The sequence below is a fragment of the Fusarium poae genome, chromosome 1, assembly GCF_019609905.1.
Source record: "Fusarium poae strain DAOMC 252244 chromosome 1, whole genome shotgun sequence".
NCBI classification, from domain to species: Eukaryota; Fungi; Ascomycota; class Sordariomycetes; order Hypocreales; family Nectriaceae; genus Fusarium; species Fusarium poae.
The window spans coordinates 6,602,554-6,614,731 of record NC_058399.1 but is presented as its reverse complement, the minus strand read 5'-3'; the positions used below and the strand labels follow the sequence as shown (position 1 = coordinate 6,614,731).

The 12,178-nt window shown below is 47.9% G+C and overlaps 5 protein-coding genes across 5 annotated transcripts; 1 reads left to right on the top strand and 4 right to left on the bottom strand.

The window, feature by feature from the left end:
• Positions 1-131: 131 nt before the first annotated feature.
• FPOAC1_002126 (uncharacterized protein) lies at positions 132-2,086 on the top strand (the record flags this gene model as incomplete). Its single annotated transcript, XM_044846712.1, has 7 exons — positions 132-324; positions 375-567; positions 627-757; positions 832-894; positions 946-1,006; positions 1,072-1,432; positions 1,478-2,086. The coding sequence occupies 7 exons, from the start codon at positions 132-134 to the stop codon at positions 2,084-2,086; spliced, it is 1,611 nt and encodes a 536-aa protein (XP_044712628.1).
• Positions 2,087-2,123: 37 nt separating this feature from the next.
• FPOAC1_002125 (uncharacterized protein) lies at positions 2,124-3,911 on the bottom strand (the record flags this gene model as incomplete). The annotated part of the gene is made up of 3 exons (XM_044846711.1): positions 2,124-2,777; positions 2,825-3,621; positions 3,671-3,911. 3 exons carry the CDS (start codon positions 3,909-3,911, stop codon positions 2,124-2,126), a joined length of 1,692 nt encoding a protein of 563 aa, XP_044712627.1.
• Positions 3,912-4,433: 522 nt separating this feature from the next.
• FPOAC1_002124 (uncharacterized protein) lies at positions 4,434-5,794 on the bottom strand (the record flags this gene model as incomplete). The annotated part of the gene is made up of 6 exons (XM_044846710.1): positions 4,434-4,771; positions 4,821-4,991; positions 5,048-5,142; positions 5,194-5,396; positions 5,458-5,703; positions 5,762-5,794. The coding sequence occupies 6 exons, from the start codon at positions 5,792-5,794 to the stop codon at positions 4,434-4,436; spliced, it is 1,086 nt and encodes a 361-aa protein (XP_044712626.1).
• A 1,621-nt stretch (positions 5,795-7,415) lies between these two features.
• Positions 7,416-9,429, bottom strand: FPOAC1_002123 (uncharacterized protein; the record flags this gene model as incomplete). The annotated part of the gene is made up of 2 exons (XM_044846709.1): positions 7,416-7,910; positions 7,966-9,429. The coding sequence occupies 2 exons, from the start codon at positions 9,427-9,429 to the stop codon at positions 7,416-7,418; spliced, it is 1,959 nt and encodes a 652-aa protein (XP_044712625.1).
• A 603-nt stretch (positions 9,430-10,032) lies between these two features.
• Positions 10,033-12,165, bottom strand: FPOAC1_002122 (uncharacterized protein; the record flags this gene model as incomplete). The annotated part of the gene is made up of 2 exons (XM_044846708.1): positions 10,033-12,051; positions 12,115-12,165. 2 exons carry the CDS (start codon positions 12,163-12,165, stop codon positions 10,033-10,035), a joined length of 2,070 nt encoding a protein of 689 aa, XP_044712624.1.
• Positions 12,166-12,178: the final 13 nt, after the last annotated feature.

Below are 12,178 nucleotides of genomic sequence, written 5' to 3'. Positions count from 1 at the left end.
CAAGAAGGTCGACGAGAAAAAAGCTCATCCGGAATCACTTATATAGTGGCTATATTACTCCTTCGACTTTGGGGTTCTGTCCTTGTGTCAGTCGACTAAATCTAGTCTACGAGCCAAGACTTTGTTTCAACATGACTAGTCCCAACCCTCTTAACGTATACAAGGGACAAGACTCTATCAAGAATTACTTCGACCCTGAATCAGCGCCACCACTTCCGCTAGTCGAGATCCCGGACTCACTTAACCCTTATTGTCAGGATGGAGTGCGCATTTATGCCAAGATGATGACTATGCATCCTGCGAATAATGTAAAAGCCATGCCAGGTAGGCAAATAACTTTGGTATAAGTTGCTTCTCTCTAATAGGGATCTTAGCTCTGAACTTACTAAACAACTGTGTCGTCCCGGGGAAAACCAAGGCAGTCGTTGAATACAGTTCAGGCTCGACTGTTTTGTCCATGTCGTTAATTTCAAGAGCTATCCACGGCATTGATGATGTGCGAGCATTCTTGAGTAACAAGACGAGTGCAACGAAACTTCAACTTATGCAATTCTTTGGAATCGACATGTAAGCAGTTCATGTTACTGAAGCCATAGATGAGTCAAAGTGTTGACATGTTACCTTAGTACACTCTTCGGAGGTCCATCTCAGCCTGAGCCTCTTGACGAACGTGGTGGTATCAGAGCAGCTCAGAGGCTAGCTCAGGATTCGGACGAGACTATCATCAACCCAAATCAATATGAGAATAACCTTGCAAGTCACTCACAGACCGAGCATTGGCCCCAGGACTAACATTGCATCAGAACTGGAACGCACACGTTAAATGGACAGGCCCACAGCTTCATGCACAATTGCCAGAGATCAACTTGATCTGTGCAGGAATGGGAACTTCAGGTAAGCTGAACTGGTTATAATCTCGACAGTTTAGCTGCTAACAAGTTAAAGGTACTATGACCGGTCTTGGCACATATTTTAAAGAAGCCAAGCCTTCGGTGTTTAAACTCGGGTGAGATCGAATCGAGCGCACATTAGTTAATACCCGAAGGGCCCATTACTAAAATGTGTTTATAGTGTATGTACTGCCCCTGGCGATCGAGTCCCTGGACCAAGATCATTCGCACTGATGGCCCCTGTCCAATTTCCATGGAAGAAGTCAGTTGACCACATCGAAGAGGTCGACTCGCACCACTCATTCTCCATGTCCTTGGATTTATGTCGTAACGGCATCGTCTGTGGCCCATCTTCTGGATTCAACTTGACAGGACTGTTCCAGCTCATCGAGAAGCGCAAGGCTGAAGGTTCTCTTTCGGATCTGGCTGGACCAGATGGAACCATCAACTGTGTGTTTCTATGCTGCGATTTGCCATACCAGTACATAAGCGAGTACTTTGATAAGCTCGGGGAAAGTTACTTTCCATCCATCAAAAATGGGGTATGTGATCAAGCAAGATGGAGTCCTTCCATTAACGACATTTAGGACCTTTTGAAAGTCGACCTCTATAGGTACGACGAGAAGTGGGAGCGAACGGCTTCTGAAGCTATCGATGCCTTTTTCGATATTGATAGGGGCGCTCTTCTCGATATGGTGCTAGTCGACCCAAAGAGTCCATCGGCGAGCACAGTTGATCTACACAATATTCTACGTTCGAGACAGGATACGACGATTATCGACCTACGACAACCTCAAGATTTTGGCAACTTCCATCTTCCTGGTGCCTTCAACATGCCATTCGTAAATGACAACACACCGAGTCCCTTCTCTGATGCTAAGCTTTTGGAAACTTTATGGAAGAGTCTTGAAGATGTATTCCAGAAACCGGGACGGGAACTTCAATCTCTCCTCCAAGGTAGAAGGATCTTGCTCAGTTGTTACGACGGAGACAGTGCTCGTGTTGCGACAAGTGTGCTTCGTGCCAAGGGTTACGAAGCTGATAGTATTCGAGGTGGCTATCAGGCGTTGGATAAGATTAGGCACAGCTCGGGCCATGGTTCTATGGACGGTACTCGAGAGCCATCGCCTTGGGTCGGTCTGACTGGGGAAATTTTGGGTGCTGGGCCTTCGCAATCAGCTCGTGTCTCGTTGTAGCATGAGGCCGGAAAGGTCGATAAGTAGGAAAAAATATCTAGCTGACTCCCCAAGCCCCCAGAACATTTCTTTTACTTTCGCCCTTGGCCTTTTTGCTTCCATACTCCAGTTGTCTAACACGACTCACAACAATCCCAACGGCAATTGGCGCAATTATCGTGCAAAGTGTGATAGCCCATGTTACAACGAGAAATATTTCAGATGGTTGGCCATTCTCTGAACGTCCAAAGATACCCTTGCTCTCAGCCAGCGCTGAAATTAAATACCCAATCTCTCCTCGAGCTACCATGCCCATTCCAACGATACACGCTGGGTAAAGTGAAAGCGCCTTTTCAGGCTTCGGTGTTGAGTTGCGTGTGTGAGGAGAGACCTGGGATATATCCGTGTCTGTAAGTGGCTGAAGAGGAACGCTGTCGCGTTCTTGAGGTTGCTGTATGGAATCACTGGACCCTTCGTGTGCTAAGCTATCAGTGCATTGAGCACCAGGTGCCAGAGTCTTTGAAGACTTTTTGAGTGTAGGTATAATATTTCGAACAGGTCGAATGAAGGCCCGGAAAGGACTGGCAAAGGAAATAAGCCATAGTCCACAAGCGAGTTTTGCAATTATCATTAGAATCGTGTAGACGACACCACGCCAGACCGTGGACCCTGTGAACAATTGGGTGATAGGGATGGAAAATCCAATGGATGCCTGTAGAGTCAGAATATACTAAGCGATATAAAGAATAATGGACTGACAAAGAAAAAAGGCTTGAGAATTCGCTGCAGGGCAGACTCGAAATAATGGTGAAAGACCTCTGCACCTGAACCGCCTTTCATTATCTTGGGTGAAGGCGTTTGAGTAGAAGGCCCTTCTCCAATCTGATGATCGATTGTTGGACTCTCTTCAGGTTCTATGGTTGTAAGATTATCTGTATCCAACGTCAAGTGCTGTACCTCAGAGTCCCACCAACTAATGCTTGCACCAGCGATGTAGGAGGCCAAGAGACCCGAAGTACCAGCAAAAGTTGCTCCAATAACCACACCAAGAAGATAGCCTGTATGAATAACGAAAGCAGTTTGTTCCATACCAAAAAGTTTCGAAACCATGGTAGATGGGTTTGCCTTGCGGTAAGAGTTGAGATGGAGGGTGACTGGCACAATGATAAATCTGCAGAGGATAGGAATCACAATCGCAAGAGACAGAGAGACAGTAATTGGTCTAACAACAGTGAAGGCGTCGAAAGTATCGCCACCGAGGTTAGAGATAACCTGGACCATGATAAGGCCAACCACATCATCCATCATGGCAGCACTGGTCAAGACGATGCCGAGACGAGTTGAAGAAAGGCCGCTTGTGCCGAGGATGGTGAATGTTGTGCCAAGACTTGTAGAGCAAAGTGCGGCGCCTGCTGCAAAGGCTTGAAGGGGAGTTGCGTTGAGCATAGACATGACTGCGAAAGAGAAGCCGATAGGAAGCAAGATTCCAGTCGTCGCAACGGCAGATGAGAGACCGAGGTTAGCTTTTAGAGATTTGAAAGAAGTTGAAAGGCCTCCTATGAAACGAATTAGTGGGTGATATGCTGACCGGAAGGTTGAACTGACCTTCGAATACTACAAGAATCAAACCAAGGTATCCTAGCTGTACTACAGCACTTTCAACATCGCGAGATAGCCATTTCGACCCTGGCGTACCCCAAGCTATCCCTATTGCGACTTGGCCAATTAGACCACAGTAGGCAAGTTTATCGAGACCATGATTGATTAGATTCAAGAGAATCAGAAACCCTGAAAGTACGGCAATGGTTGTTATTGAGGGCTCGTGGTAAGGAAGTGAAGCTTCCATCTTCTGACGATGATGATGTTCATGGTGTTTTTGTAAGCTTGGTATGAAACAGTGGCCGTTATGATGCGTCGGATATTTGTTTGTCCGGGTTTCGGACTATATATGGCAAAGATCGACAGCGTATCTTCGCTGTTCTATTTCGAGCATCGACCCTGTGTGTAACCATTGTGAAGTTTAAATTGTGTGAGAACAGGCTTAGATATAACTCTGTGTGTATCATCCCGAGGAACTTGTCAACGGGCCGCGGGTAGGTGGCAACCAACAACTGACGGGTAGAGTCGATCGTGGGATGATGCGAGTAATGAACCATGTTTTAATGACCAGGAACACTATTCAGGGGTCTAAGCAGGGGATACGAGCTCTTTATTCACATGTCGAACTCTAATTGAATTCTCTGGCCATCGATTTGCGCATATGATTCGAGGTTACAGTACACGTGGGTTACCACGATGTGCCAAGCATAATATTTGGTTTTGCCTGCATTAATATCCCTCTCTATCGTTGCACCCAGCAACTTATAGTTTATACATGCATCCGATCCTTAGCCGCCATAACGTCAAGACTCACGAGTTCGACGTCGCTGCCATTGCTTTTCTTATCGCTCCACCCTGTTGCACCGAGCTCAGGTGAGTGTCCCACAGCCCACGGGCCAGGTCCTCGATCGCCCTCCACAGACGGCGTCTCGTCAATCTCTTGGAATCCTCGGTCCACTGTCCTTCGTGCAGGATGAGTTGAGGTACCTGTTGGTCGGCCTGACTCGCCGTAGCTGAACTTGGAGCCCTTTCTGTGGAGGTATGGGCGGAGGGCGGGGAGACAGGCGACTATCAAGCCTACGTATACGTCAAGGCTACTCCAGAGCGCTGAAACATGTTAGAAAGACATCCATCTGGAACTGTGGGGGCGGATTACCAATTGTTGTGATGGATGAAAATTCGCCAACCTTGGTCAGTTGAATCGTCAAAAAGCGAGTCAAGGAAAACGCTATGTCGACAAATCCAAGAAGGAAAACAGCGTAAACACCGACTCTAACCTTTGGGCGCAGGTTGAGCTTGTGGAGGAGGAGGAATGGCAGGGCAAATACTGAAGGCATGGTTAGTATTGAATCCATCCACATTGAAAACACGAGGCAAGCTCACGAGCAAGAGATCCAGTAAAATGTAGCGCCCAAGCAATCTGGAATGTTGTAGCCACCGGCCAATCGCCACAGAGCTTCTCAGGTTCCGTGACAGACCTATGTGATAAATTAGAAACAGACCTAGAAGGCTATATGTCCATTACTCACCAGTTCCTTTCAGTAGGAAAACAAAGGAATATCACAAGGCTCATGGATATGATGAATGCGCACATGCAATAAGCAACCACTCCCCAGAGCACAATTCGTGCCTTTCGCATAAAGGTAGGAAATAGCTGGAGGTAGACAACAAGAAGCGAGGCTTTGCAGAGGTAAAAGGTTGAAAAGAAAGGAATCGAATTAGCCCAGGTAAACTGTGTAGATATCCTAGTCAGCCTATATTATGTACACAAGTGTTTGCTTGGTCAGACAGACCTTGAGGACTCGTTCTAGCTTCTCTGGTGGCACATTCCAATTGTCCAGCGTGAAATTGATGGTGGGATCTAATGCCCCCTCGACAAAGAATACAATGTCGAAGATGGCTGTGACACAACCAGATAGAAATGCTACTATCCGTACCCAATCTGCAAGAACAAGACTTTGCTTCTGTACCACCAGGCGTAGGTAGACCCGAGCGATGATGATGGCGAGTGCCACTGTGACAAGCATAAACTCCACTGCCTACACATTTGGGTCAGTCAGTATCAAGAGATGTAGTTGAGCAGGTGGTCAAACACACAATCACAGTAGCAGCAGACGGCGCAGTAGCCATAGTGAGTCTGGGGAAGGAATCAAAGCATCAGAAAAAAGAAATTGTGTATCATGCAAAGAAGTAAGGATTGCAATGATTTTCCAATGCAATGCTTGAGTAATGGAGATCGGAAAAAGAAAAACTGAAATGACATGACGCAAGCAGGAGAAAGATGGGATGGATGCCCTTGATAAATCCGAAAGTTTACATGCATTAGAGCTTGGCTATCCAGCAAGGGTTCATCTCTATGTACATATCTAATCAATGTACATGAACTACGTATTGCAAAGCCTCACCTGAGAGTGACAATGTGTGCCCCAGGAATTGGAGACTTGGCATTGTTGCAGACTTTCACTGTCTATGGAGTACATACATACAATCCATGCATGTTGAGTTGGTGGAGAGAAACTTCCCCTGCAGAGACGAGCGTGCGGAGGGTTCCTTGGACACTCAAACTCTGAAGAATGGGTACGAGACGAAATAAGAAGGTCCCTCTAGACGAGTTTACAATAGAGTGGTTTCCTGATTATTATTTACCTCTTGAACATAACAAGTCATTCGCAAAAGCCATAAGCACAGTCAGTATCTTGAGCTAGACTGCGAACTGACATTGTAAGCTCAACCAACCCTCAATTAGAGTAGGTGGCGTTTCTTAGACATGGAAACATCCACTCAATAAAGTAAAGGGTCAACAACACATGAGTAATTACCTAGGTACTTTAGTAAACTGGGTAGTGTAGGGGGTGCTAGGCCTAAGCATTAAGGTTTGCACTAGAGTCTCGGGCATGTCCACCCGAGAGTGGGATACCGGGAATAATCACACTTTACCTCTCATCCCACTGATCAAACGAGACAGCAAGCCACTGTTTCCTCAATGAATTATCATGAATTCAGAAGGAATGGTGACTGGACAGATGTCGGATCACGGCTGATTAGGTATTTATGACATGTTATAACATGAATCGCGATACAGGCGCCACACCTGAAAAGTGACCAACAACTGCTGCCCAATCTGCCAATATCACATCATGTAGAAAGACACACTCATAGAATACCGTATTATAGTTCGGTGATTATGCAGACAAGCCAAAACAATCGACCTGCAGCGCGCCAAGGAACGCTCATGCCGAATGTTACCTCAATACTCCTGGTTCCCGGTAGATCCTTCGCCGCTTTGATGCCCCTGACACTACCTCGTGGCTGGTCTACTGATGCGATACGCCCATTCATCATGAGCTATTTCCTCACTTTCTTATCGGGTCAATTCTTAGTCCAGGGGTTTCTCAGTTCAAGCACCTCGTACAACACATTATCAGTACTACTAAGATGAGACATGACGCTCAGGCACCAATACCAAGGCCAGGTAGAAGACGTTCCAACAGCCAATCCCGCAATTCCTCAACTATTCCGTATCTGGTTCGGGAAGCGATGATTCCATATCTGGAAAGTCGTACTGAAACGCAGTCCCATGGACATGACACGGGATCTTTGCAAAGATACTGCAAAACGCTATGTCTATCACAATCACAGTTACAATCACGCGGGACCTGTGCGTTTAAGCTTTTTTTCAAGATCTCTTTCAGGAAGTCCAGATGGAATCGTCTTGAGTGCTATCTATAATCTGGTAACGACAAACACTTGGTTAGTGCTTGTGAACACAAACGCCCCTCTTTCGTAGCTTGGCGACGTTCATCTTGGCCTCCTCTGACAGCTCGTTGGCATTGAAACCGCCAATGGTGCGACGGGCCAGCTTACCACTTGCCTCATCATCGTTGGGAAACTTGGCCTTGACGCCAAAGTCGTGACCCTTTGCAACATAGAGCACCTCTCCACCAACCATGGTCAACAGCACCTTCTGCCGACCAAGTTCCTCCTCGGGGACCTTGAAGAAGTTGTTTTCCAAGACAATTACGTCAGCCAGCTTACCCTTTTCCAGTGAGCCAATCTGCTTATCGGCACGAAGAAAGCGCGCGCCGTTGATGGTGATCGAACGTAAGGCTGATGTGCGTGAGATGCCGCTGCCCGGGAAGACGCCATCGAAAGGGGGACCCTGCGATGCCGGTGAGTTGGGGTTTGAGGGGTCTCCTGAGCGTGTGACTGCAACTTTGAGAGCTAGGAACTCGTCCAGAGGATCAATCTATCATAGTTAATAACTGTATCTAACGATGGCGGGTGATATAAAATCAACTTACAGGCCAGTCACTTCCATACACAAGTGGGCGACCTCGCTTTTCAAATTGGGCCCATGCCTGAAGATTGTCCATGCGATACTCGGCAAGGGAATTGAAAGTGTTGGGGATATAGAATGAGCTGAGCTGTGCCCACTGGTAGCTGACGATAGGGTCAACGCCAAGCTTAGCATATCTAGGCCAGTCACTCTCTTGCGAAAGCTCATTGTGAGCAAGACCAAGTCGAATATCCTTTCCGGGGTGCTTCTTGCGGAATGCCTCGGCAGCATCGAGACCAACCTGCACAGCGAGATCGCCGTCGACGTGGAGTTGGGCGTCGATACCAGCCATGAAAAGCTGTTCGATGGTCTTGGTAAGCACAGCAGGCTTCCAGTAGGGGTCGTTCAGCGAGTTCTCATCAGGAGCCCAAGTGCCGTTCTCGTTGGAGGCGTTGACGGGTGCCCAGTATGGGTCGACAAGGGCAGCGGTGTTGGAGGGGTATGTGATGACACCGTCGATGAAGGCCTTGATGGCTTGCCATTTGAGGGTTGGCTTGGGTCCGACAGTAGACTTGTCATGCCAAGAAGCTAATTTCTTAGTGACGTTCTTGACAAGAGCAGATACCCCATCCACTGAGCTGGGAGCCTCAATGCGATAATCGAAATAAGCGCGCGCAGAGAGGCCATCTTCCTCCTTGATGGCGTTGAAGATAGTGTGGTGTTCATCTAGAGCGGCAGCATCCTGGAAAGTGGTGATACCAGCTTCACGCAGGAGCTTGAGGGCAGCACGACCAGCCTCAAGGTTCTCGGCCTCAGTGGGAGGAGGAGGACCAGCAAGAAGGCTGGAAGCGCCGTCTTGAAGAGCACCAGAAGGCTCTTGACTTCCCGGAAGACGGACAATCTTACCATCTCCGGGATCCTTGGTGTTTTCATCGATGTTTGATAGGTCAAGCGCGCGGGAGTTGGCGAGGATAGTGTGGTAATCGCTTGAGCGAATGATGACGGGTCGTTTTGTGCTCAGCTTGTCGAGTTGAGCCTTTCCAACATTTCCACTCTTCGACACAAGACCAGCATAGTCCATATTGACGACCTCGATCCAATCATCATCACCCTTGTTGGCTTCATTATCGATACATCCCTGAATATGCTCCAACACCTCGGTAATGGACAAGGTCTGGTAACTCAGATCGCATTTGAGAAGGAAGAGACCTCCCGACACAACGTGCATGTGGGAATCCACGAGACCAGGCATAGCCATGCGGCCCTCGAGATCGATGACTTTTGTCTTTTTTCCAATGTACGAATGCGCCGTCTCCTTGTCGCCAACATACTCGATCTTGCCTCCACGCACGGCCATGGCAGTGACCATGTTGTTGGATGGGTTCATGGTATAGATGTTGCCATTGTAAAAGACCACGTCTGCAGGCTTGACTGCGCCAGCGACGGCCAAAAGGGCGCTGGCGCAGACAGTGAAAAGACCACGAGCCATAGTTGTATTGGCGGTGATGGTGATGACGATGATGAACTATCGACTTTAAGGATGCGGTAATGGCAGTTTATATGCCTTCTATCTGCGGCCCTTGTAGCACCAAATCAAGGGTTGACCAACGGTTGAGATGGCATAAATTATGCCATTCTTTGCCCCAATCCAGTCAGAAAGCCGAACGACCGGTAGTTCAGGCCCGGGACTGGATTCCCTCGTAAACCGGCGGCTGCATCGCCCAAGTTCGGTTAAAGCTTATGCCTGCAGGGCTCTTCTCCTTATGGATAAGTGGACTGGACCCTGGCTCTGGCCCTGGCCCTGACATGATGACATGCAAAGACGAGATTAAATTTAGACGGATCGTGAGTTTAACGGCAACTAAGGTAAAATCCCGCATTGTTTAAATGGTTATTGGCGTTGGACAAGTCCAGACCGCCTATTCCTTTTGATAATCCAATGGGTTCAATTGACGATTAAAAAGCATAATATTAAAGTACAAACCAGTGACATCTTCTAGATCGCATTCTAGAATCATATGATGAAAAAGAGTGAAGGTTTGAAATGAAAAGAAATTCACAAAGTCTATATGTTATCCTTCTTCGATGAGATTCAGCCCATCAACGTCTCATATCCGTTATCCATCATAACATCCATCCAATACGTATCCTTCTTTTCCTCGTCCATGCAAGCCCACGTCTTCTTGACCAACATCAGCATCCGCCGAATCGGCTTGGCGGCCAAGATATTTTCAAAAGCAGATAGACGGGCAAGAACTATCTTTCTTGCTTGAAGGACTTCCAATCCGTTCAACGGTACCCTAAAACGTGGACTCGCTGCTACGCTTGCCACAGGAGATCGCTGCAGATTTGAAATCGAGCAGTACGAGCGACACATTGAGAGCTCACTACAGATACTCACAAACAGCAACGGCTGAATAGACCTGCTTCGAGACGTTGTAGGAATATCTTTGACCAAGTCTAGCACATGGAGAGCTAGGCAGGTCAACCACGTATCTGCAAAAGCCCTCTCATCCGGATAAGAACCAGAGGAATCAGGCGAGCCCGTCATAAAGTGCGCTGATTGTGCGTATGGTAACAAAAGATCTGGGAAGTTTCGGTACAACTGAAGCAGCCCTGTGCATCGATAAGCTTCGGCAATATTGACTAGATGAATGGCTGGGGTCAAGTCATCGCCAGCATCGACAATATCGCCTTCTTGTGGTAGCTCAATCGCACAAAGCTCCGCATGTAGCTGTTCCGAAGCAAGAATTGCATCTTGAGCCTGTTGAATATCGTCCTTGGAAACAAAACGTCGGGTGCGCAATCGCTTTCTTTCTTTTCGCACAAGGCTACCCACACTGGCAACCAACTCTTGCACTTCAATGCCGATTCCTGTCTGAGGGTGAGGCATGCGAGGTTCGTGCATATCAAGAGAGTCCGGTGGGACTGGCTGCGGTGCAGCACTCCTTGTGTTTGGGTCCAAATCTGTCACAAAGGAAAGCAGCATTTTCCAATACACCAACGAGTTGTAAAAGAAAAACTCCTTCTTCTTATCGGCCAAGGCAAGCGGATCTCCGCGCGCTTCGGCAGATATAACCTTTCGAGCAAGGACATCGAATTGTGGTTGACCGAGACTGTCCGGATCATGCCATGAAAGACTCATTCCTAACATGACTAAAGCCAACAGAGACGACGTTTCTAATTCGGCAATCTTGGCTTCCCTGGACAAGCATATCATGGCTTGATCTCTTAGTCGGTGGCCAACGGATGCAAAGGTAGGCGAAACCTCTGAGAGGCATGCCGCAGCCATACTCTGCGTGATGTAGTAGAGAGACTGTGATCCGGTCCACATGTTTGAGATAGTAGTTCGATAAGGGTTCATCGGGCTGTCGTAGCAAGACATCATTCCGCATACTTCCTTAAAGTAGTATTCGACAAGTACAGATGAATGGTCCTGGAGAGCTTGAGCTAACGGCATCTCGATAACTTGCTCAGACGCCTGGTTCGTGGGTTCTACTCTTGTCAACGCCTGTGAGTATACCTGTGGCGGTTCCATCGTGGTAGTTGACCAAAGCCTATCATCAGTTTGCTCTGGGGAAACATTATCTGGCGTTTGTCCGAGTGATTGATCCGGATATAGATGTAACATATCATCGGTGAATTGCATCAAAGGCATGGAACCGTCCAAGGCTTCCTGCCCTTGAGGCTCGATACAACCCGCGTCGATGACATTAGAGAGATGATCTAAAAGTCCTTGATCATAGTAACTATTGACGAACTGCCCCGAGTGTTGAGGTTGAGGTTGAGGTTGTGCTTGTGCTTGTGCTTGTGCTTGTGCTTGGGGTTGAGGCGGAGGCGGAGGCGGAGGCTGGTGCGCGGGTTGTGGTTGTTGTTGTTGTTGCCGTTGTAATGGTGGAGGTTGATAAGACGCATATATTGGACTTGGTTGAGGTTGCTGAGGGGGTAAGGTAGCAACATCATCAACAGTAGCATCAGAAGGCGTCTCAGGAGGATCCTTTGGCGGAGACTTTGATCCGCCTTTCCAGCGTAGAGGCTTTTGATAACCTGGACATGGAATGCCTAGTCTAACACAACGGGAACAAGCGGGCTTGGATTCGTCACATTTGAGCTAGATAAGCGGTCAGAAAGGGGGAGGGGTAGGGTCACGGGTGAGGCAAAGACAATGACTTACCCTTTTGGACTTACACACAGCGCAACCCGTGCGTGATCTAGTGATGTTCATGCGCGCCGCTGAA